Source organism: Podarcis pityusensis (assembly GCF_964106645.2).
Source record: "Podarcis pityusensis genome assembly, chromosome: 18".
NCBI classification, from domain to species: domain Eukaryota; kingdom Metazoa; phylum Chordata; class Lepidosauria; order Squamata; family Lacertidae; genus Podarcis; species Podarcis pityusensis.
This window is the reverse complement of record NC_138043.1, coordinates 910,358-932,514: the sequence shown is the minus strand read 5'-3', so window position 1 is coordinate 932,514 and position 22,157 is coordinate 910,358. Positions and strand designations below refer to the sequence as shown.

Here is a 22,157-nt window from a genome sequence, read left to right as displayed (position 1 = left end):
GAGCTCACGGATTGGCTGCCGCCTCTCGCCAATGAGAGAGAGGCTCCCAGCGGCGACTCCGGACCAATCCGGGTGGAGGATATTGCCACGTCGGGGCGGTTGCTAGGCGACGGGGAAAGGGCCTTCCGGCGGCGGCGGCGGCGGCCATGGCGGTGCGGCGGGCGGAGGGCAGGAGCGCGGCGCTCGCCCGGGCTCAGGCCCAGCTGACGGGGAGGCGCCTCACTGGGAGGGTAAAGGGTTTGGTTTTGAAAAATGAAGGTGCCGCCGCCGTGACGTCTTACGTCTCTTCTGCTGTGACGTCAGAGGGGCCGGCTGCGTGACGTCACGCGCGTCACCCCAAGGGGTTTCCGAGGGTGGAGGGTGTCTCTGAGCATGTGAAGAGCGCTTATCCTGTTAGGCGTCGCTACTCTGCGCCCCGCACGGAGAGCAGCAATAATAATAATAATAATATATATGTATAATAATAATAATAGTAACAATAATAATATGATATACAATTGCTATTATTTGTAAGGGATGAAAGGAGGGGAGATACGAAGGTCCTAGTAACGTGGAATTAAAAGCCACGCATGGAGAGCAGGAATAATAATAATATATGTCTAATAATATATAATAAAATAATAATAATGACAACAATAATACATAATATATAATATATAATAGTATATAGTAATGGCAACAATAATATATAATATACAATAAAATATAATATTTGTAGCCCGCCCATGTGACTGGGTTCCTCTACCCACTCTTGAGCAGCTTCCAACATATATAAAAACATAAACATTTTAAATCATAAACCTTGTTTTTTGCAAATGCAGCTTTTAGGGACCTGCAGGAGACTGTCCTCTCCCATGGAGCCTGGAGGAGATGCGCTGCTTGGCTTTGAAAGCGCGGCTGTAGTTAAAACGCAGAATTGCATACGTAATTATTTCAAAATCTCTATATGCGTAATTCTGTTTCTTATTGCAAGTCGCTTCAGGAAGCCTCAGAGAAAGGAGTTGAAATCAGTAGTGATGATAAAGACACACCCAGGTAGGGTTGCCACCTTTGTTCTGGCAAAATTCAGGACAGGGTGGGGCGATTTTTATTTTTATTTCCATCTGGTGTTGAAGCGACTTCAGAGCAATCCATTCCAATCTCTTGCAGCCCAGTAGGATGGCCCCTCTAGAATTTGTAACACATGTACACATACGCACATGAATTTGTAAATCTGTCTGTGCTGGGCTACCTAGAGCTTAACTACATGATGTTTCATACACCCATTCAAACACATGCATTTAGAGAGGCTCCCTAACTTGGCAGAGAGAGAGAGGACCTGAAATACAGGACCAAACTATATCAAAACAGGATGAAATATGGGACAGTCTTGTATTATACAGGACAGGTAGCAACCCTACCCAGGTGAACCCTGTTACTCACTTTTTATTTATTGCATTTATAACCCAGCCTAAGGAGGAAAAAAGAGCTTGATTAAGCTGAGAGCCGGTGTCTGGCCCCAAAGTTCACCCGTTGAGCATTATAAGTAAAGGTAAAGGGACCTCTGACCATTAGGTCCAGTCGTGACCGACTCTGGGGTTGCTGCACTCATCTCGCTTTACTGGTCGAGGGAGCTGGCGTACAGCTTCCGGGTCGTGTGGCCAGCATGACTAAGCCGCTTCTGGCGAACCAGAGCAGCGCACGGAAATGCCGTTTACCTTCCCGCCGGAGCGGTACCTATTTATCTACTTGCACTTTTGACGTGCTTTTGAACTGCTAGGTGGGCAGGAGCAGGGACCGAGCAACGGGAGCTCACCCCGTCATTGCGGGGATTCGAACTGCCGACCTTCTGATCGGGAAGTCCTAGGCTCTGTGGTTTAACCCGCAGCACCACCTGCGTCTCTGTTGAGCATCATGGCCAAGTGGGAATTTGAAACCCTCTTCTCCCAGGTCCTAGTTTGACACTAACCACTATGCCACCTTGGCTCTCCTGTCGTCCCCCCAACCGTCTTCCTAATATGACACCTCTTAACCCTCCATCCTTCTCCCTGCAGGAGGAGCTGGACGGGGCTCCCAGGAACAGATTGGCGGCCTTGGAGCCCAGCAAAAGCCCTGGTCTGTCTGCCATCCACATGGCCAGTGACGTGAGCGACCTCTCCGACCTGGGAAGGAGGGAGCTGGAGGGGGCCAGCTTGGCAGAGACCCCAACACCACCGCAGACTGGACCCCGCCGCCGGTTTGTCAAGCAGAAACCGCAGGAGGTGGTCCTAGACACCCAGCAGGCAAGGCCCAGTCCTGCCACAAGGACGGGGTTTGCCGCTGCCTCCAGAGGGGAGAGGTCAAGCGCCGTCCTCAGGAAGCTGGCGCAGATTGAGAGCAAGATCCGCAGCCGGAAGGCCGGGGACGTCGGCCAAGCGCCCACGACGGACGAGGAGATTTCCCTGAGCGACTTCAGCCGCAGCCCTGAGCCGAGGCTGGGAGGACGAGGGAGCCTGGGAAAAGCCATGGGGCTGAAGGAGACCGCGGTCCCCATCCGAGGCAGCAGCCAGGGTGGCACTGAGGGACGCAGGCGGGCCCTTTCCAAGGAATCAGGGGAGCAGGAGGACCTGCTGGGCAGGAAGGTAATTCGGGGGCCATGCCTAGGCTTCACAGCGCTGCTGGGGAAAAGAAGGGCGTGTTTTACTGACAATGGCAGTCTGGGTTTTATTGGCCGTCCAGGCTGAGCCCACAGCGTGTTGGGCTTTGAACCCCAACATTTCCCCAACAGCGCTTCTGTCTGAAAAAGTGTGGAAAAGGCAGGGTGGGGGACGCTCAGCAACTTGCCGCTTGGCCCTCTGCTCTGGCCCGTGAGGCAGTGGCCCCTCAGCTGCTGGCTTCTCCAGATCCTAACTCAGATGAGAAGAGCAGATCCTGCTCAGATTGGGGCGGGCGGCAAGAAGACCAGAGGCCAACTTGGCCTCTGCAAAGCACAGCATCTGTGGCAGGTTCCATTCGGCTGCAGGAGGAGTGGTGGTGGTCGTGATCGTTTGGGGATGCTCAGAGCCGCAGTGACCTGACCCTTTCCCTCCCGCATGCTTTCTTAAGAAATGGATCCGGTCCCCACCTTCTTCCCGCCCGAGGTCTCCTTTGCCCGGCAAAACTTTCCTGAAGAGGCCCACGCCCAGGAGTCCTTCCCCACCCGGCAAGCCCCCCCCGGCACAGCTGAGCAGGGGAGCATTTCGTTCCTCGACCCCCGCAGGCTCCTCTTCCCCCGACGCCAGCTCTGTGCCCCTGAGGGAGGCGTCTCTCTCCGAGCGAAGCCTGGTGCGGTCCCTCGACGAGCTCTTCTTAGCGGCGGGCGGCGGGCCCAGCGACGACGACTCCAGCAGCAGCAGTGGTGAGTCGCCTGTGCGAGAGATGCGCCAGCAGAGGAATGCGTGTCTCTGGCAAAGGGAGAGCCAAGTTGAAAGGGAGCAGGAAGCAAGTGGAGGGCAGAATCCACTCGAGGGGGGCTGGTCGAGGGTGAGAATGAGGTGACCCGGGTCCTTGCCCTGGCCTGGGCACTCCTTGGCTAACAAACGACTGTGGAGGCTGCTGTGGTGAGAAGAGCAGCCTCTGAGGTCATACACTTCCTGTGGGGAATTGCAGGAAAAAGGGGGGCAGCTCCTGGACCCTGGGAGGTGGAGAGAGACTCCCCCCCCATCCCCCGCTGCTGAATGTCCATCTCATTCCCTGCTGCAGATTTCAGAGTGAACGTGTTGAGCCTGGACGACTTGGCCCCTGCTGCAGCCAGCCAGACCGAAGTGTCAGGAGCAGTAAGTTTAGGGAAGTTTTCAACGTCTGATTTTTTATTGTGCTTTTAATTCTGTTGGGAGCCGCCCAGGGTGGCTAGGGAGGCCCAGCCAGATGGGCCAAGTATAAGTCATAAATTATTATTAATATTGCTGTTATTTCGCCCCATCCTCAGCAGGAGCCAAACATTTGCCACGTCTGTTTCTTTCTGGTGGCATGAGCATTGCAAGGAAACCACAACCAAGAGTCTTAATAACAATTATTATTATTATTATTATTATTATTATTATTATTATTATTGCCAGGGTTTTTTTTCCTCTGCCAGCTTCTGGCCAAAAGAGGTCCACCACGAGGGGGCTCAAAAAATCAACATCCAAATTACGGGGGGAAAAATGCAACTTAGAAAAATGTAAAGACAACGTAACCTTTCAGAAAAAACTAAAAGAGCCAGACGTGCTCATTTTCCTCCTATGCAAAGGCAAATAGAGGCACCCCCCAAAAAAACTTGCCTGAGGGAGCAGAAGTCAGCCCTGATGGAACTGAGCTCCTCTTCCTTTTCAGGGAAAACTCATTTGCTGGAGCTGCAAGAGACTAGCTTGGAGATGAGCGTAGAGCAGCCTGCCTGGGGGTGAGGGATGGGCTGTGACTCGAGTTGCTAGCATGGAGTTTGCCATTCCAAGGTTGGCGGTGTGTGTGGGGGGGTGCTGTGCTTCAGAGACCCTCGTCGCCTCCGCGTCTCACATTATACTCACAGAAAAACGTCCTTTCTAGGCGCCTGCGATGCCTACGGAGTCAAAGGAGGAGCTGGGAGCCTCCCTCTTTGCTGCCGTCAGCCAGAGCCCCCCCAGGAGAGAAGCTGCTTCCCTGGAGGAGGAGGAGGAGGAGACGGAGGAAGACGATGATCCAGGAGACACTGAGATTTCCGAGCAGCTAAACAGCACTTCTGCTGGGAGCTCCCATCCCGAGGAGGAGGAGGAAGAGGAAGAGAATCCCACCAGCGCAGAGTATTTGGAGGACTTTGAGTCCTCGGCAGCATCTGGGGAGCGACCCTCCTCCAGGGACCCCTCGGGTGCCTGGGCGCCTTCTGAGCATCCTGCCTCGTCCTCCCTCACCTGCCCTCCAGGGGGCGCCAGGACCACCTGCCTGCCAGCGAGGGTCCTCATGAAGGATGCTGCCATCCAGACAGGCCGCTCCTCTCTGGCCTATTGCTGGCTGCAAGGTAAGCCGCTCCCGGCCGAGGCTGGGCGAGATCCGTGCAAAGCCCAGGTGCCTCAGGTGCCCCTGCCGGTCTCCCACGAGCGTCTCGTCCTTTCCCTCCTCCAGGCGACGCTCCTGCAGCTCTGGGCCCAACGATGGGAGCCGAGAGCCTTCTGGAGACCCCGCCCATCGCTAGCCACGTCGTGAGCTTGGAGACACTGGAAGGTACCCCTCCCTTCCCTCGATCCTTGAATCAAGCGCCAGCTGAACCCAGCCTTTATTCAGTTGTGTGGAATGCCGAAGGGCGCAGGAACAGGTGGCAGAGACCTCTAGCTCCAAAACCCCAGGCAGCCATTGCTGCCGGTCGACGGCGTTGCCTCTGTCCCCCTTGAAAGCGCTGGGGGTCCAGAAGAGAGGTCCCTTCCCTATGGGGCCTGAGCAAAGGCTGCCCTAGAGCTAAGTCTGGGGACCTGGGAGCCTTTGGCCCTGCCAGGCCTCTCTTCCTGCCCACACCCACCTCCCGTTCTCCCACCCGCAGCGCTGACCACCTACAGCCCGGCCGTCTTCGCCCTGAACGAGCTGCTGAAGCAGAACGTGCTGCTCATCCGGCAGTTTGCAGACGCCACCCGCCAGCTCCACGCCTCCTGGGTGGCGTCTCTGGAGGAAGAGAGGAGCTTCCACTACCACACCCTGGAAGAAGCCAAGGAGGTAACGCTCGCTCACAGGCCCTCCTTAGGGCAGCTGCAGCCAGCCTGGCACCCGGCAGGCGTTTGGGACCGCAGTGGCTGTGCTGGCTGGGGGAGGGTGGGAGATGCAGTCCAAAATGTACCTACGGGCCCGCCTCTCCTGGTGTGCCCCGTGGAGCACAAAGGTCCACAAATGACAACACTTTGGAGGTCCCAGGTCGCAAGGTGGTTAGATTGGTCTCAACTAGGGCCAGGGCCTTTTCCGTACTGGCCCCGACTTGGTGGAACGCTCTGTCCCAAGAGACTAGGGCCCTGCGGGACTTGACATCTTTCCGCAGGACCTGCAAGACAGAGCAGTTCCGCCTGGCCTTTGGTTTGGACTCAGTCTGACTCTTATGTTTCCCCTCCCCTTACAGTCTTATGATCTTATCAGCTCCTTTAAAATGAGGCTGCATTTTAAATTGTATCTTAACCTGCATTTGAAATCCCTGTGGGTCTGAACCTGCTTTGTCCCTTTACAGTACATCGAGCGCCACAAGCCCCCGCCTCTGACGGTGGAGCAAGCTTTGCGAGAAGAACTGGAGTGCCGAGGGCAAGCTGCCTTTTGAAAAGCGTCCCATGGGAGGGACGTCAGAACTGGCCCTCTGGAACGAGAAAGAATCTGCTCAGGAACGGCCAGCACTTTTACCGGAATGAAGAGCTGGGCTCTTTCGGAGCAAGAAAAGCAGAGGCCATCCAAATCACGGGAGAGGGGGGAGAGGCCACTGCCCCACCGACTCCTGCACAGCCCCCCCCCCAGGACCATACAGCTTCAACCAGAGCCCTGAATAGAAAGCTCAGCAGAGATCGAATTGGGGAGGGAGAAGAAAGGACACCCGGCTGTGTTTTGAGCGTGCAAAATTCAGCTGTGCCTGGGATGAAACCACTTGTACGTGGATGAGAATGCGGAGACGGGCCTCCCCACCAAAATAAATTGCACAATCTGTATAGAGGGAGGGGGAAAAACTTTCTTTATTGGAAGGCAACAGTAAGAACGAGGCGGGTAGCTGACTCGGAGCAACCCGAGAGGCAGCCGAGAAGTCTCACAGGTACAGAAGTCGATCTTCAACAGTCGCTACATCATGCTGGGCGCGGGCGGTTGCGAAAGGGGTCTACTGTACAGGGAGGGGGCTGTGTCTCCCCTCGGGGCGCCGGTGGTCTCCGGGCACCCCCCTCTTGGGGCGTTTGGGCAGGAAAGGAGGGCGGCTTCGTGTTTTGAAACAGGCGGGTTGGGCAAGGAGCGTGGGGGTGACACTACGGAAGAGTCGGCCTACTCAGCTCCTTTTCAATCTTGCCCGAAAGTTATGTACAAAAATAGAAAAGGCCCAAATAATTTCTCTTCTCGCAAAGACACTCTTGGGAGCAGGTTAGCCCTCTGCAGCCCGATGAGCAGGAGGGGGGTCATCTGGGGCAGGGGGGTGGCGGTCAAGAGGTACAGTAGAGAGCCTCAATTCACGTGGCCAGGCCGGGGCTCGGGCGCTGATGGACGACTGGCTGGGCTCCCTCGGGTCTGAGCGGCGTTAAGCTTTGGGAAGGAAAAAAGAAGGGTCAGGCGGGATCCCGGGGGCAGCAGAAGCCCACAGTCCTGGGCTAGCAGGATGGGGGGTTGCATGCCACACTTAATGAAATGACAGAGGAAGCGGGCCCTTCCTGCAGCCAGCAGGGAGGCGGGTACCCTTAGGTGTCCCCATGAAGACACCCACATGAATGAGGGTTGCCCCAGTTCCTGCCCTCCTTCGCACTGGCCTGGCAACCTCAAGAGACCCTCCCCCCTTTCTAGCTTTCCCCGTGCCAAAGGGAAGGGTTTGGCTAAAGCCCTGGGGCCGAGCAGCCTGCTGGCTCCCCACACGTTTGCCCTGCGGCTCGTGGAAGCCCTTCTGCCGTAGCGTCTCGGGGAGATGGGGTCTCGCCGTCCTCGCCAGGTGGTTGCTGGCAGCCCACCGGCAAGGGTGCAGTAACGCCGTCCTATAGATTGAAAGCGAACTGGAAATGGAACGAGGGGCTTCCTCCTCCCCGCAGCCGGGGGTCAGACCCGGCAGCTTGCCCACTTACTTTCGTCCCTGGCCTTCATGCGGGCAATGAAGGAGTAGCTCTTGTTCCTCCGGTAGTTCTCGTAGGGGTCGTCCAGGGCCACCCCCACGCCCTTGTACTGGTCCCACTTGTCTCGGATGTCGCCGCCTTTAATGGGGTCCTGGATCCCCTGCTCCTTGGCCCCCAGCCCCCCGGAGCCGCTCCACCCTGGGGGAAGGGAAAAGCAGGCGGTTGGCAGGAGGAGGGAGGGAGGTGGCGTCAAAGCACCTCTCTCCGGAAACCTCTGACCCAATGGCAGAGGAGCCCAGCAGCAGCAGCAGAATCGGACCCAAAGGGTCCTGACCCGGCAGCGGCCAATCAGGTGCCCCCAAACCTGAAAGCTGGACTCAGGCGCCACAGCAGCGACTTGCCCCAGCTGTGGCTGGCGGGTTGCAGCTCTCTGCCCAGTCGTCAAACGCTCTAGGTTGGCAGGCAGACCCACAGAATTGTCGGAAGGGACCCCGAGGGTCATCCAGTCCAACCCCTGGAATGTTTCCCTCAACGTGGGGCTCGAACCCCCAACTCGGAGATTAAGAACTCCGTGCTCTTACCGACTGAGCTGCCCCAGAGAGAGAAGGCGATTCCTCTGGAAGGCTTTTAATTCCACGTTACTAGGACCTTCGTATCTCCCCCTGCCCTTTCCTCCCAGGGGTGGCCTACACAGTTCTCCCTTTCCCCATATGACCCTCACAGCGAGCCTGCAAGGTAGGCATCAGGGCAGGGAGTCAACGACCAGCCTTGGAGCCACCCAATTCCTGTCCGAGTGGGAATTTGAACCCAAGTCCTCCTAGCCGGACACCGTCTAACCACCGGAGGAGTGGAACAGGCCCCCTAGACTGACCCCACCCCTGACGGACAGAGCCAACGGGCACCAGGCTGCCTTACCCATCTTCACCAGCATCTGGTGCCCCTTGTTCTCCTCTCCGAGTCTCGATTCGGGGATGGGGGGCCCCGAGCTGGATCCCAATCCGGCCGAGGAGCTGCAGACGGGGCAGGAGAAACCGAGGAGACGTGAGGATTATCTTGTTGATCCCTCGACCCCCAACCCTTCCCCTCCCAAGCCCCTTCGCCGAGTCAAATCTTACGGAGGCGTCTGGCTGCGGGATCGGGACCGGTGCCGCCTTCCGGGGGAGTAGGATTTCGACCGGGACCTGGACCGAGAGCGGCTCTGAGAGGACTGAGAGCCGCTTCTGCTCCTGGGAAGACGGACGGGGAAGAAGGAAAGTCAGCCCCTCTCTCTCTCTCGGGAAGAGACTGCCCTAAAATTGTCTCTCGGAAACTTCACTCTTGTGGTTTATCCCCACGACAGCTACTCACTTTGAGTGTTAGTAAAGCAAACAGCCTAATTTGTCAGCGCCTAAATGATAATCAAGCGTCAGAACAACTTGGCCACAATATGGAAATTTTGCCCATGGCCTGGCTATTTCCCACCTTCCTATTTCGACTCTCTGGCACCCCATCTCCATAACAGAGAAATTCCATAATACAGACACGCTATTACTCTCGCAAGATTGAATGTCTTGCCCTTGGCTGAACTTGAGGGACGATTCCAAAAGATCCCACATGAAAAACGTCCCTGTGGAAATGGCCGTCCGGAATTGGTGGCGTATGCCCTTCTGGCTTGCCCTCTTCGTAAAGAGTTGAGGAATGGGATTATCACCTCTCTTTTATCGTCCATTCCGGGTCGCCAAGCCACTACCCCAGTGACCTTTCTCTTGGCAGATCAAGATGAGCAGGTGACAGCAAAGGTGGCAAGGTTTTTCACTGGGGCAATCGGAGTAAGATCCACTATTTGACTACTGATTCAAAACCCAAAAATGTATTTTATATAACTGACTTTTTATTACTATTCTATGTATATCGTATTGTTTTATTGCTACGGCTGACGCAAATAAAGATTCATTCATTCTCGGCTGCTGCGGCATCTTGTGGCGGCGAGTTCCGCCGGCTAGCTGCACGTCGTGAAAAACGACCAGTTCCTTCCCCAAAAAGCTTCAAAGGCAAGTGGGCTGAAGAAGAAGCCGGCCGGCCGGCCAGCCCCCCCCCCCGAGTCTTGCCAACCAGCCCCCGCGCCAGCAAGCGAGACCCAGGCCCTCCTGCCCTGCTCTTCCTCACCTGGACTGGGAGCGGGAGTAGGACCGCGACCGGGAGCAGGATCTTGACCGGGATCGGGAGTAGGAGCCGGAGGACTTGGACGACCTCGAGTTGGAGCGCGAAGAGGAGCGCCCACGGCTCTTGGACCGGCTGCTGCGGGATGGCGAGGGGCCGCTGGGCAGGGGAGAAAAGGGGCGTCTGAGTGGCGCCACAGCCCTGGACTCCTGCAGCCAAAGCGCCCGGGAACCTCGGCTGGCCCTGCGGCCCCCAGACAGCAGCCGAGCCAGGAGGCCCCCTCTAGTCCAGAGGGCAGACTCTCCTTCCCTCCAGGTGAGGGCTGTACTCGGTTTGGATACAGGGAGGGGGTCCCTCTGCACCTCCTCACTCCCCCTTCGCCTCCCCCTGCCGGCGGCACTCTGCACGCTCCCCGGAGCCCTTTGCCCACCTGTTCCTCTTCTCCTGCCCCTTGCGCCGCCGGGCCCTCATCTTCGCCCGGAAGAACTCGTACAGACCGTTCTGCTCCCAGCCCTCGCTGTAGGAAAAAGAAGGGGGGAGCATTAAAAAAATAAATCATTAGGTTCTCACGTAATGTATTACTGACTTTATATACCGCCCTATACTTGGAGGGTCTCAGGGCGGATTGCAGAATAAAATCAAGATATTAAAACCACAAAAGACATAATAAAAACGACAACCCATCATCACCACAGGTTCCCATTCTTATTTTTCTCATCCCATATCACTCGATAAGATGTTATGTCTCCACTCCCCAAACTGCCAATTTGTTTCTAACATTGCACACAGTATAAAATGTAAAACTGAAAATAAATATTATCATTCTTCCGTCTTATACTGAAGAATAAAACAAAACAAAAAACAAAACAATCATTATTTATACCCCGCCCATCTGGCTGCGTTTCCCCAGCCACTCTGGGCGGCTCCCAACCAAATGTTAAAATACAGTAATACATCAAAGATTAAAAGCTTCCCTAAACAGGGCTGCTTGCAGATGTCTTCCAAAAGTCAGAAAGTCATCTTCAGTCTCTTAACTCTAGAGGTTAATTTTCCAGTTTCAGCACAATCCATCAATTTGTTATTCCTTTCTTCTTTTGCGGCGATTGCTGCTTCCTTCCACTTCTGCTCATATATAAAAATCCTTGCCTCCGCCGTTGCACACATGAACAATTTCATCATCATTTTCGCTGTCTCTGGCCCAATCAAACCCGGGGGCATTTTTTGAAAAAACAAGCCAGCCAAAGGAGCCCTTTCTAGGCCTCGCCTCTCACCTGTTCCTTGGCCGGTCGTGCGAAGGGGGGCTGTAGAAAGCCTCCACGGCTGCCAGGAGCCTCTCGCTGGGGGGCATGGGGGGCGGCAGGCGGATATCTTTGGGGTCCAGAGGCTTGTAGTCATGATCCTCCAGCTGGGAGAGGAGGGGAAAGGAGCCGTCATGGCACACAGTCCAGCTGGAAAATAATTCCCTGCACCCCTGGGACCAGGAAGGAGAGGCCACGGGGGTCGGGAGAGGCCTCCTCCTGCCCTTCTGGAGGTGGGGTGGGGGCGGCTCCCCCCCAGGTCACTTACTTTGACCAAGGGGGCCATCAGTCCGGCGGGGAGGTCGAAGTAGGGGACGTTGGGCACGAGGCTGGGGTCGTCGTGGTTGACGTGGGGGGGGCCCTGCCTGCGCATGTGGGGCGGCTGCCCGTTGAACCCGTGGGGCGGGGGCCCGAAGTCAGGGTGCTGCGGGCCCCCCCAGGGAGGGTGCTCGCTGATCCCTGGGTGAGGCATGCGGTGGCCCGGGTGGTGGTGCGGGGGCCCGATCTCTGAAAAGGAAGGAAGGAAGAAGCTTCAGAACGGCCCGAGTAGCTGCAGGATCCGAGCACGGGAGCAATGGGTTGAAGCTACCTTCTTGGGGTGCAAGCCTGGTCAGTGTCTCGGGGGGTCCTGGGCTGCCCAGACGACAAGGCACCCCCCCTCTGCCTCGCTGGCGGGGGTCCAAAGGAAGGCATTTGGCACCAGCTTGGCAGAAGGAGGCGGACACGGCACCATCCAACCGCCTTAGGGACTCCGCTCTCAATTTGTGGAGGTTTTACCCCTTAGCCCAGGGGTCAGCAAACTTTTCCAGGAGGGGGCCGGTCCAGTCCCTCAGACCTTGTGGGGGGCCGGACTATGTTTTGGAGGAAAAAATGAATGAATTCCTATGCCCCACAAATCACCCAGAGATGCATTTTCAATAAAATGACACATTCTACTTATGTAAAAACACGCTGCTTCCCAGACCTTCCGTGGGCCGGATTTAGAAGGCTATTGGGCCGGATCCAGCCCACCTTAGTTTGCCTACCCATGCCTTAGCCCAGGCTTCCTCAACCTCGGCCTCCACATGTTTTCGGCCTACAACTCCCATGATCCCTAGCTAGCAGGACCAGTGGTCAGGGATGATGGGAATTGTAGTCTCAAAACATCTGGAGGGCCGAGGTTGAGGAAGCCTATTTTAGCCTTTTCTCCTCCCGAAGATAACCCATAAGGCAGTGGAGGTTTCGGATCAAAGGATCCCACGGGAATTAACCTCCCCTGAGCAAAGTTTCTTTCAACTGCGCAAGGACCAGGGCTGGGCGACATATCAATATTATCGCTCAAAACTGCTTTGAGGTTCATACCGTGTGACATGTCATTTCACAATTTTTGGCCTGGAAATACATCGCGAATCATGTCATCTATAGCTCCATCCTCATTTCAAACACTGCGATATATTGGTATACGGCAGTACCTCCATATCCGAACATCTCTGTTGACGAACGTTTCGGAACTCAAACGCCGTAAACGCTTCAGTTTTGGAATGCTTTTTGGAAGTCGAACGTGCCGAAGCGCAGCTTCTAAACTGGGTTTCCCGGAAGTAAACGCTTCTGTTTTCAAACATTTCGGAACTCCAATGGTCTTCCGGAACGGATTATGTTCGAAAACCAAGGTACCACTGTATCGTGAGGTTTAGCGGCTGATATATCATCAGCGCGGAAACCAGATTATCGCCCAGCCCTAGCAAATGACCCCCTTGCTCCCGGACCCCCCGCCCTAGCCCCTGCCAGCCAGCCTTCTGCCCCCCCCCACTCACCCTGGGGGAAGTCGCCTTGGGGGTAGTCGAAGCGGTGCGGATAGGGGGGCCGCTCGAAGGGGTGGCGCGGCGGGAAGTCGTCCTGCATGAATCGCGGGGGGAAGCGGTTGAAGTTGTGTGGGTGGGGCGGCTGGTTGAACTGGGGGTGCTGCTGGTGGGGCGGGAAGGGCCCCCGGAAGTGGGGGGGCCTCTGCATGCGGAAGGGCGGCTCCCTCTGGCCCCCTCCCCAGGGCGGCTGCTCGTGCTGGTTGTTCCAGGGGGCCTCAAACTGGCTGTTCCAGGCGGGTTCCGGCTGGCTGTTCCAAGGGGCATCGCGCTGGTTGCTCCAGCCGGGCTCCCGCTGCTCGCTCCACATCCCCTCGTGGTTGCTGTTCCAGGGGGGGCAGTGCGGGGGGCCCTGGTGGTGGGGGAAGGGGGGCTGCTCAGGAGGCTGCAGGAGACAAAAGGCCTTGGTTAGCGGGCGGGAGGAATAAGACCCTCCCTGGGCGCGGACTGTCTGGCCAGAGTGGTGCATGCTCTGGTTATCTCCCGCTTGGACTACTGCCATGCGCTCTCCGTGGGGCTGCCTTTGAAGGTGACCCAGAAACTGCAACTAATCCAGAATGTGGCAGCTAGACTGGGGACTGGGAGTGGAGACCATATAACACCAGTCCTGAAAGACCCACATTGGCTCCCAGGATGTTTCCAAGCACAATTCAAAGGGTTGGTGCTGACCTTGAAAGCCCTAAACGGCCCTGTATCCCTGAAGGAGCATCTCCACTCTGGACACCAGGGTCCCTCTCCTGAGAGCCTTCTGGTGGTCCCCTCCCTGCGAGAAGTGCGGCTACAGGGAACCAGGCAGAGGGCCTTCTCTGTGGTGGCGCCCACCCTGTGGAACACCCTCCCAGCAGATGTCAAGGAAATTAACAACTACCTGACTTTTAGAAGACATCTGAAGGCGGCCCTGTTTAGGGAAGTTTTCAATGCTTGATGTTTTAATGTGTTTTTAATCTTCTATTGGGAGCCACCCAGAGTGGCTGGGGAAACCCAGTCAGATGGGCGGGGTATAAATAGTAAAATTATTATCATTATTACCAAGGTCCCCACCCAAGCCCTCCCCTCCCGCTGCCCGCCCAAAGTACCTGCTGCTGCGCCCAGGGGGTGACCGGGTGCGGCTGCTCGAACCAGGGCGGCTTGTTGGGGGGGATGTGGTCGTGGGGGCCGGGCCCCCGGGGTCCAGGCGTGGCCGGGTCGGCGGCCCCAGCCCCCGTGGCCTCGTATTCGGCGGAGTCCGGCAGCTGCGGCTTCCCTTCGTCTGAAACAAAGGCGGACGTGAGAGCCAAGCTCCTGGGGGGGGGGGTTGTGGCTCGGAAAGAGGGCAGGGTATACCCCCACCACGAACGGGGACCCCAACATTACCTGTGGGGGTGATGGGGGCGGCCGGCGGAGGGGGGGCGGGGGTGGCCTTCACTTCGCTTTCCGGAGGTGGGATCTGCAGTTGCGGCGGCTGCTGCTGCTGTTGTTGCTGCTGCTGTTGCTGCTGCTGCTGGCTGAGGCTGCTGACAAACTCCTCGTGTTGTGTTTTGAGGGTCTGTATCTGTTGTTGGAAGGCCACTTGGACCGGCTGGACCACGCTGCCAAACTCCATGATCAGGGTGGCCTGCCGGGACCACGCCGAAGGGGGTGGCATTTGCAGAGAGAGAGGAGGGGGGAAGGACAGAGAATAATAATAAACGATAATAAATGTTTATTTATACGATATATGATATCTTTATTGTCATTGTCCCATACAGAACAATGAAACTGAAAAACTACATAAAACATTCAAAAACCCCTAAAAACACTGAAACCCCATTTCAAAATACACTATACTATACTATAAAATACACCCCACGGTTCAGAAAACCGGGCTCAGGGCGGCTAACAACAAATTTAAAACAATTGATGCAACAAAAAACAGCATAAAATACAGTATGAAATGTGAATAACAATAAATTCAGAATAATTTAGGGGGGAAATCCATCCAATAAACATTCGATGATCACCAGGGCTAGCTGGCTAAGTTAGTCCTGTTTGGGCCAGCGAGGAGACCAGGGGAGAATTAGCTGTGAGATCCCAGAGCGGGGAATCTTCATAAAAAGGGGAAGGGGAGGGAAGGAAGGGGAATAAAAAGATCAGGCTAAGTTCAAATTGAAAGCCAAGCAGATCCCGTTCGTATCCAGAGGTACCACCGTATCTGACTTTTAGAAGACAGCTGAAGGCAGCCCTGTTTAGGGAAGCTTTCAATATTTGGTGAATTAATTGCATTTTTAATATTTTGTTGGAAGTTGCCCAGAGTGGCTGGGGAAACCCAGCCAGATGGGTGGGGCAGAAATAATAAATTATTATTATTCTCCAAAATCTCTTCCTGAAGAAGGGAGCCACTTTGGGGGAAGACCGGGCCGTTTGCTCTTATTGCCCCCCCCCCTCGAGCTCCTCCTGCTCCCCTCCCTCACCTGGTACTGGCCCAGTCCGAGGGCCGGGCTCTGGAGCTGCTGGATGATGGCCTCGTCGAAGTAGCCGTTCTTCTCCCACAGCTGAAGGAGCTGTGGGAAACCAAGAGGGAGAGAGGGGCTGTTATTGGGCTCTGGGGCTCCAGGCAGGGCCCTGGGCACCCCCGAGGCCACGCCAGGGCGGCTCACCCGGGCAATCTTCTGCTGTTTGTCCTCCTCCACGGCCAGGAAGCTGGTGCAGTAGATGGGGACCACCACTTTCTGCAAGGCGGCCAGGAGGTCCCGCTGTTGCTTCCGCTGGCTGGGAAGGAAGAGAGAAGAGGGGGAGCTTCAGAAAGTCTGGCCTGAGGTTCAGTTTGTTGCCCTCTGGGGGCTTGGGGGTCCTGCCCTCCGGAGCAGAAGGAAACAGACTGGCTCCACCTTGCCTGCAGATATCTCTGGTTATCTCCCGCTTGGACTACTGCCATGCGCTCTCTGTGGGGCTGCCTTTGAAGGTGACCAGGAAACTACAACTAATCCAGAATGCAGCAGCTAAACCGGGGACTGGGAGTGGAGACCATATAACACCGGTCCTGAAAGACCCACATTGGCTCCCAGGACATTTCCAAGCACAACTCAAAGGGTTGGTGTTGACCTTGAAAGCCCTAAACGGCCCAGCAGACCCAGTAGAGGCAGGATCTCACCAGTGGTGGAGGACGTCGTTGATCAGGTAGATCAAGTGGAGGCGCAACTCAAAATGCGCCCCCTCGGCGGTGATGCGGTTGCGCAGGTGCCCGGCCATCAGCTCGCAGTGCTGCGGGGACTTGGCATTGCTGAACATCCAGTTCTTGCCGGCCTGAGGATAACAAAAGGGAACAGTCAGTGGCAGCCAAGGGGAGAAAAGTGCCCCACAAAGTCAAGAAGGGAGATTCCCTGGAGCAGCAATGCCTCTGGGGTGAGGTTAGGTTTTTCATTTTATATTCCCTTATTTTATTTTCCCTTTAATTTTTTGGGGGGCCCCCAAGAGTGTGGCCCTAAGCTGGAGCTTGCTTAGCTGATACGTAAATCCGGCACTGGCATAGATAGATGAGAGAGCGAGAGAGATGATAGATAGATGATAGATGATATTTTGGAAATGTATATCCAGTTGTTTTTTTCCTTTAGGTTTTTGGGGGGACCCAACAGAGTGGGACCTTAAGCTAGAGCCTGTTTAGCTTATACATAAATCCGGCACTGGCATAGATAGATAGATAGATAGATAGATAGATAGATATGAGCGAGAGAGAGAGAGAGAAAGAGAGAGAGAGAAAGAAAGAAAGAAAGAGAGAGTGAGAGGACTGATACATGAGAGATAGAGAGATGATAGACAGACAGATAAATAGATAGATAGATAAATAGATAGATAGATGATAGATAATATTTTGGAAATGTACATCCAGGTTTTCATTTCCTTTACATTTTTGGGGGGCCCGCAAGAGAGTGGGGCCCTAAGCTAGAGCTTGCTTAGCTTATACGTAAATCCGGCACTGGTCTTTAGGGAGAATCCACAGCTGGACCCAAGAGCGCATCCTCTGGGGCAGAGTGCTACGACATGTGGACTTCGACGCCTTTTGGGGGCAGCCCCCCTGCGACATCAGGATGCAACCCCACCCACCCCCGAGCCCCGCCTACCGAGATGGCGTCTTTGGTGCAGGTGTCGATGATGGGCTGGAGCAAGTTGTCGAACTCGTTCATGTCCAACTGGGTCTCCTCCAGGACCTTCTGCATCTGCTGTTCCACGGCCAGCGCGATGGCGGAAGTGATTTGCTCCTGGGGGTGGGGGGAGCGACAAGGGTCTTGAAGGCAGAGCCGGGTGGCGAGAGAGCGTCCCCCACCCACACCCACCTCCGAACGAGGCCCTGGCCCCTTGAGGGCTACTGCACCCCTTAACGGACTGGGATGCAGTTGTAAATACAGTGGTACCTCGGGTTAAGTACTCAATTCGTTCCAGAGGTCCATTCTTAACCTGAAACTGTTCTTAACCTGACGCACCACTTTAGCTAATGGGGGCCTCCTGCCGCCGCCACGCGATTTCTGTTCTCATCCTGAAGCAAAGTTCTTAACCTGAGGTACTATTTCTGGGTTAGCGGAGTCTGTAACCTGAAGCATATGTAACTTGAAGCGTATGTAACCCGAGGTACCACTGTACTGACATTGGGACCGCTGGAGCGGATGGGGGGAAGTTGACTTTGAACTGCCTTTTATCTAAGTTTATAATTTTTTAAAACAAACCAAATAGAAATTTAAAAAAAGAAAAAGTACAAAAATGCAAGTGCGCAGCGTAAAGCGCAAAAAAAGAAAAAGAAACGAGAAATAGTACCCATGTAGAAAACAAAACAGAAGAAGAACAATACGTATATATATTGAGCCAAGAGCCCTTGCTTGCTTGCCCTCACCTGTCTCAGAGCCAGCAGGTGCTGCTCCTGTTGCTGGAGGTTCCATAGGCTCTGCTGGATCAACTCCTCCATGGAGGGGGTGCCCTGCGGTGTGGCGATGGGGGCAGCTGTCTCGGTCAGGGCGGGCTGGGGCAGCGGCTGGATCTGTGGGGCGGGCTCCAGATCTTGGCTCTGCTTGCACAGCACTGAAAGGGAGGGGAGGGAGATAGGAGCCCATCAAGGAGGGACGCCACTCACTCGGGTCAACAGTTCCAAACCCTGCGCCAACTCAGGGGTGTTGCGTGGGCTGCGGGTGCCCCTTCCAATAATAATAATAATAATAATAATAATAATAATAATAATAATAATTTATTTATACCCTGCCCACTCTGGGAGCTCCCAACAGAAATAATAATAATAATAATAATAATAATAATAATAATGCGATTTAAAAACTTCCCTAAACAGGGCTGCCTTCAGATGCCTTCTAAAAGTCAGATAGTTGTTTATTTCCTTGACATCTGATGGGAGGGCGCCACCACCGAGAAGGCCCTCTGCCTGCTTCCCTGCAATCTCCCTTCTCGCAGGGAGGGAACCACCAGAAGGCCCTTGGGATATGGACCCAGGCGTCCGGGCTGAACGATAGGGGTCGAGACGCTCCTTTAGGTCTACTGGGCCTTTGAGGCCATTTAGGGCTTTCAAGGTCAGCCCCAACCCTTTTTATTGGAAAAAAAGATGGCAAAACAACTCCACTGACATGCGATGAGCCGGGTCGTGAGCCCCTGCAGCAAAACTCACATTTGATTCGGCAAAGGTTGGCCGGTCCCAAGCCAAAAGGAGGGCCGGCCAGAATTTGCAAGGGGGGGTTTCAAAGGGAAGGGAATTCTTTCCCCAAAAAAGGTCGGGAGAGAACCAAGGATTCCATGAAGCCCCTCTCTCTACCCAGTGCCAGATGCCAGGGCGAGTGCCTGGCACCCTTTGAAAACTGATACGTGCCATACCGATATATTGAAATGTTCTACAGGGTTGTGGCTACTAAAAAGTCTCCCGCTAGCGGCCCCACCACCACCCTGGCCCCCCAAACTCACGCTGCTGCTGTTCCAGGGCCAGCTTGTACTTGTAGTAGCCGTAGAAGTCGCCCCCAAAGAGGAAAGAGAACTTGGGGTTCTCCTTCTGCTTCTCCATGGTCATCTTCTCGAACTCGGGGCCGTTCCGCGCCACAAACTGAGCCAGCTTGTCGATGACATTGCGGAGCTCCTGGTCTGGGGTTGGCAGGGGGTGGGAAGGAAATTGGAGGACCAGTCAAGGCTTGTGTCAAAGAAAAGGTCCTGACTTTCAGCTCTTTGCTGGGTCACAGGGAGCAAACTAGCACAAAATCCTCAGGAGCCGCACGGTAACACCTTCCAAAGTGTTACTCATAGCCCCATATCTACCTACAGTGGCGCCTTGGTTTAAGAACAGCTTAGTTTATGAACAACTTGGATTAAGAACACTGCAAACCCAGAAGCAGGAGTTTTGGTTTGGGGGCTTTGCCTTGGAAGCAGAACATGTTCTGCTTCCTGAGTGTAAATTGAGTCCTCCGCTGCTATGGGAAAACACACCTTGGTGGAAAAACGGTTTTGGTTTAAGAACGGAATTCCAGAACTGAGTAAGTTCGTAAACCAAGGTACCACTGTAGATAGATAGATATGGGGCTATCAATAGATAGATAGATAGATAGAGAGAGAGATATAGATAGATAGATAGATAGATAGATAGAGATATAGGGCTATCAATAGATAGATAGATTGATAGAGAGATAGATGAGATAGATAGATAGATAGATAGATAGATAGATAGATAGATAGATATAGATAGATATGGGGCTATCAATAGATAGATAGATAGATTGATGATAGAGAGATAGATGAGATAGATAGATAAATATAGATAGATAGATAGATAGATAGATAGATAGATAGATAGATATGGGGCTATCGATAGATAGATTTAGATAGATAGATATGGGGCTATCGATAGATAGATTTAGATAGATAGATATGGGGCTATCGATAGATAGATAGATAAATAAATAAATAGATGATAGAGAGATAGATGAGATAGATAGATAGATAGATAGATAGATAGATATAGATAGATAGATAGATATGGGGCTATCGATAGATAGATAAATAGATAGACAGACAGACAGATATGGGGCGATCAATAGATAGAAAGACAGACAGACAGACAGACAGACAGATAGATAGATAGGGGCTATCAACAAATAGGTAGGTAGATATGGGGCTGCCCTTTGATTCTCAATCCCAGAACCCCTCCCTTGGTGTGACTCCAATGCACCTGCAGGCCCCTGCCAAAGGCTACTTCCGCTTGCCCCCCACCCATCCAAGCGCAAGATTCCTTTTCTTTTTCCTGTATTGTCTATTTTATTAATTTGATTTGATTTAATATTTAATTCAATTCGTTTTTCCTCCCCCCCCCCCCACGGTCAGCCTCCTACTCAGAGCAGGCACTCGATCTCATCCCCTTAACTTCTTCTATTTTTATTATTTCGTCCCTCCCTCTCAGTTCCATCTACAACACTCAGAACATTTAATGGCAGATGAAGATGATGGATTTTTCGGAGCTAGCCGACCTAACCGGAAGAGTCCACAACCAGAAGGAGGAGGAAGATCAGGAAGAATGGAATAAATTTAACTACTATTTAGTTAAATTTGTTAAGTTAAATTAACCGGAAACAGCTTGCAGATACTTAATAGGCTTAGGATTTTGTTTATGTTGAGCGATGAATTAATATGTTTAATTCTATAAGGTGACGATTTAAGGATCTTAATGTTTAAGTTGAATTTCATAAAAATTGGGATTTGGAAAACCGTTCAAAGCACAGGCAATGAAATTCAACTAAGGGGATGTGAGGAAGTCACTTAACAAAGTTAATAAGTGTAATTTTCAATAAGGCGATGATTTATGTTTGTTAATAATATTGTGAAAACCAACAAAAAAAATTTTGGGGGAAAAAACCAGAACATTTAATTTAACGGATTTTATAATTTCGTTATTTCTTTCCACCCCTCTCTGTTCCTGCGGGTCCCAACCACGATCAGTCCCCCCTACTCAGAGTAGACCTATTGACATGCAAGGGGGGGGTTTGTCCTCGGGGGTTCAGTTATTTGGGGGGGGTCTACTCTGAGTAGGGGGCGTGGCTTAAGGAGGGGACCCCCCCTTTATTCCCCCCCTGGGGGTCTCTCACAGGAAGAGGCGAGGGGGGGGTCGGGAAATGGGGGGGGGCTCCTCGTGCTCCTGCCCCAACCGGACCTCTGAGCATACGCAGAGTGCCTGAGAGGGAGACCCCCCACCCCTCCCCCTCACGTGACCCCCCCAACCCCCCCCCAAGGGGGGGACACACACTCACCTTCGGGCGGAGGCGGCAGCGGAGGCGGCGGCATCTCCATGGCGGCGGCGGCGGCGACTACTCGAGCAGCGCCTCCGAATGGCTCGCAAGGCCCCGGGCGGCCGTCAAGCGCGGCGGCGGCTGCTGGAAAAGGGGGCGGCGCTTCGCGACGGCGGCCGCCAAGCGCGGTTGCCGTGGAGACTGACTGGAGCCCCGCCCACCCGCCGCGTTCCATTCCGAGGGAGGGAGGGAGGGAGGGGAGAGGGGAAGTTGCGCGCGCAGCTCCATTCATAAGGAAGCGGCGCCTCATTCATAAGGCTGCGAGGAGAGCGCGGCGGAGGTTATATAGAGGCAGGGATGCCCTGGCGGGGTTAGGAATTAGATAAGCAAGCCCCACCCCCAAAATAAATAAATTAAAGGGGGGGAAAACAAGCTGGATGGACATTTCCAAAATATAATTATCTATACTTATATAGATAAGTTCAAGAAGGACACTGACAAACTGGAACGTGTCCAGAGGAGGGCAACCAAAATGGTCAAAGGCCTGGAAACGATGCCTTATGAGGAACGGCTAAGGGAGCTGGGCATGTTTAGCCTGGAGAAGAGGAGGTTAAGGGGTGATATGATAGCCATGTTCAAATATATAAAAGGAGGTCACATAGAGGAGGGAGAAAGGTTGTTTTCTGCTGCTCCAGAGAAGCGGACACGGAGCAATGGATCCAAACTACAAGAAAGAAGATTCCACCTAAACATTAGGAAGAACTTCCTGACAGTAAGAGCTGTTTGACAGTGGAATTTGCTGCCAAGGAGTGTGGTGGAGTCTCCTTCTTTGGAGGTCTTTAAGCAGAGGCTTGACAACCATATGTCAGGAGTGCTCTGATGGTGTTTCCTGCTTGGCAGGGGGTTGGACTCGATGGCCCTTGTGGTCTCTTCCAACTCTATGATTCTATGATACTTTCT

General features: G+C 53.9%; 2 protein-coding genes across 6 annotated transcripts; one reads left to right on the top strand and one right to left on the bottom strand.

Moving 5' to 3' along the window:
• The first annotated feature begins 121 nt into the window (after positions 1-121).
• LOC308467326 (uncharacterized protein C19orf44) lies at positions 122-6,622 on the top strand. 3 transcript variants are annotated; one of them, XM_080988963.1, is made up of 8 exons: positions 122-152; positions 2,034-2,600; positions 3,064-3,355; positions 3,700-3,773; positions 4,522-4,969; positions 5,074-5,172; positions 5,486-5,655; positions 6,155-6,622. In XM_080988963.1, the coding sequence occupies exons 1-8, from the start codon at positions 147-149 to the stop codon at positions 6,239-6,241; spliced, it is 1,743 nt and encodes a 580-aa protein (XP_080845089.1). In that variant the 5' UTR covers positions 122-146; the 3' UTR covers positions 6,242-6,622. The 3 variants fall into 3 exon arrangements, with proteins under 3 accessions (XP_080845089.1, XP_080845088.1, XP_080845090.1); XM_080988962.1 differs by having other exon boundaries at positions 133-230; XM_080988964.1 differs by having other exon boundaries at positions 133-237.
• On the bottom strand, positions 6,621-21,322 carry CHERP (calcium homeostasis endoplasmic reticulum protein). 3 transcript variants are annotated; one of them, XM_080988814.1, is made up of 18 exons: positions 21,219-21,322; positions 18,895-19,068; positions 17,828-18,012; positions 17,064-17,201; positions 16,097-16,248; positions 15,603-15,714; positions 15,417-15,506; positions 14,341-14,581; positions 14,064-14,236; positions 12,943-13,372; positions 11,418-11,656; positions 11,123-11,256; positions 10,282-10,368; positions 9,858-10,010; positions 8,828-8,938; positions 8,628-8,722; positions 7,725-7,910; positions 6,621-7,197 (listed from the first exon to the last, which is right to left on the bottom strand). In XM_080988814.1, the coding sequence occupies exons 1-18, from the start codon at positions 21,256-21,258 to the stop codon at positions 7,193-7,195; spliced, it is 2,745 nt and encodes a 914-aa protein (XP_080844940.1). In that variant the 5' UTR covers positions 21,259-21,322; the 3' UTR covers positions 6,621-7,192. The 3 variants fall into 3 exon arrangements, with proteins under 3 accessions (XP_080844940.1, XP_080844939.1, XP_080844938.1); XM_080988813.1 differs by having other exon boundaries at positions 21,213-21,273; XM_080988812.1 differs by having other exon boundaries at positions 15,417-15,714.
• Positions 21,323-22,157: the final 835 nt, after the last annotated feature.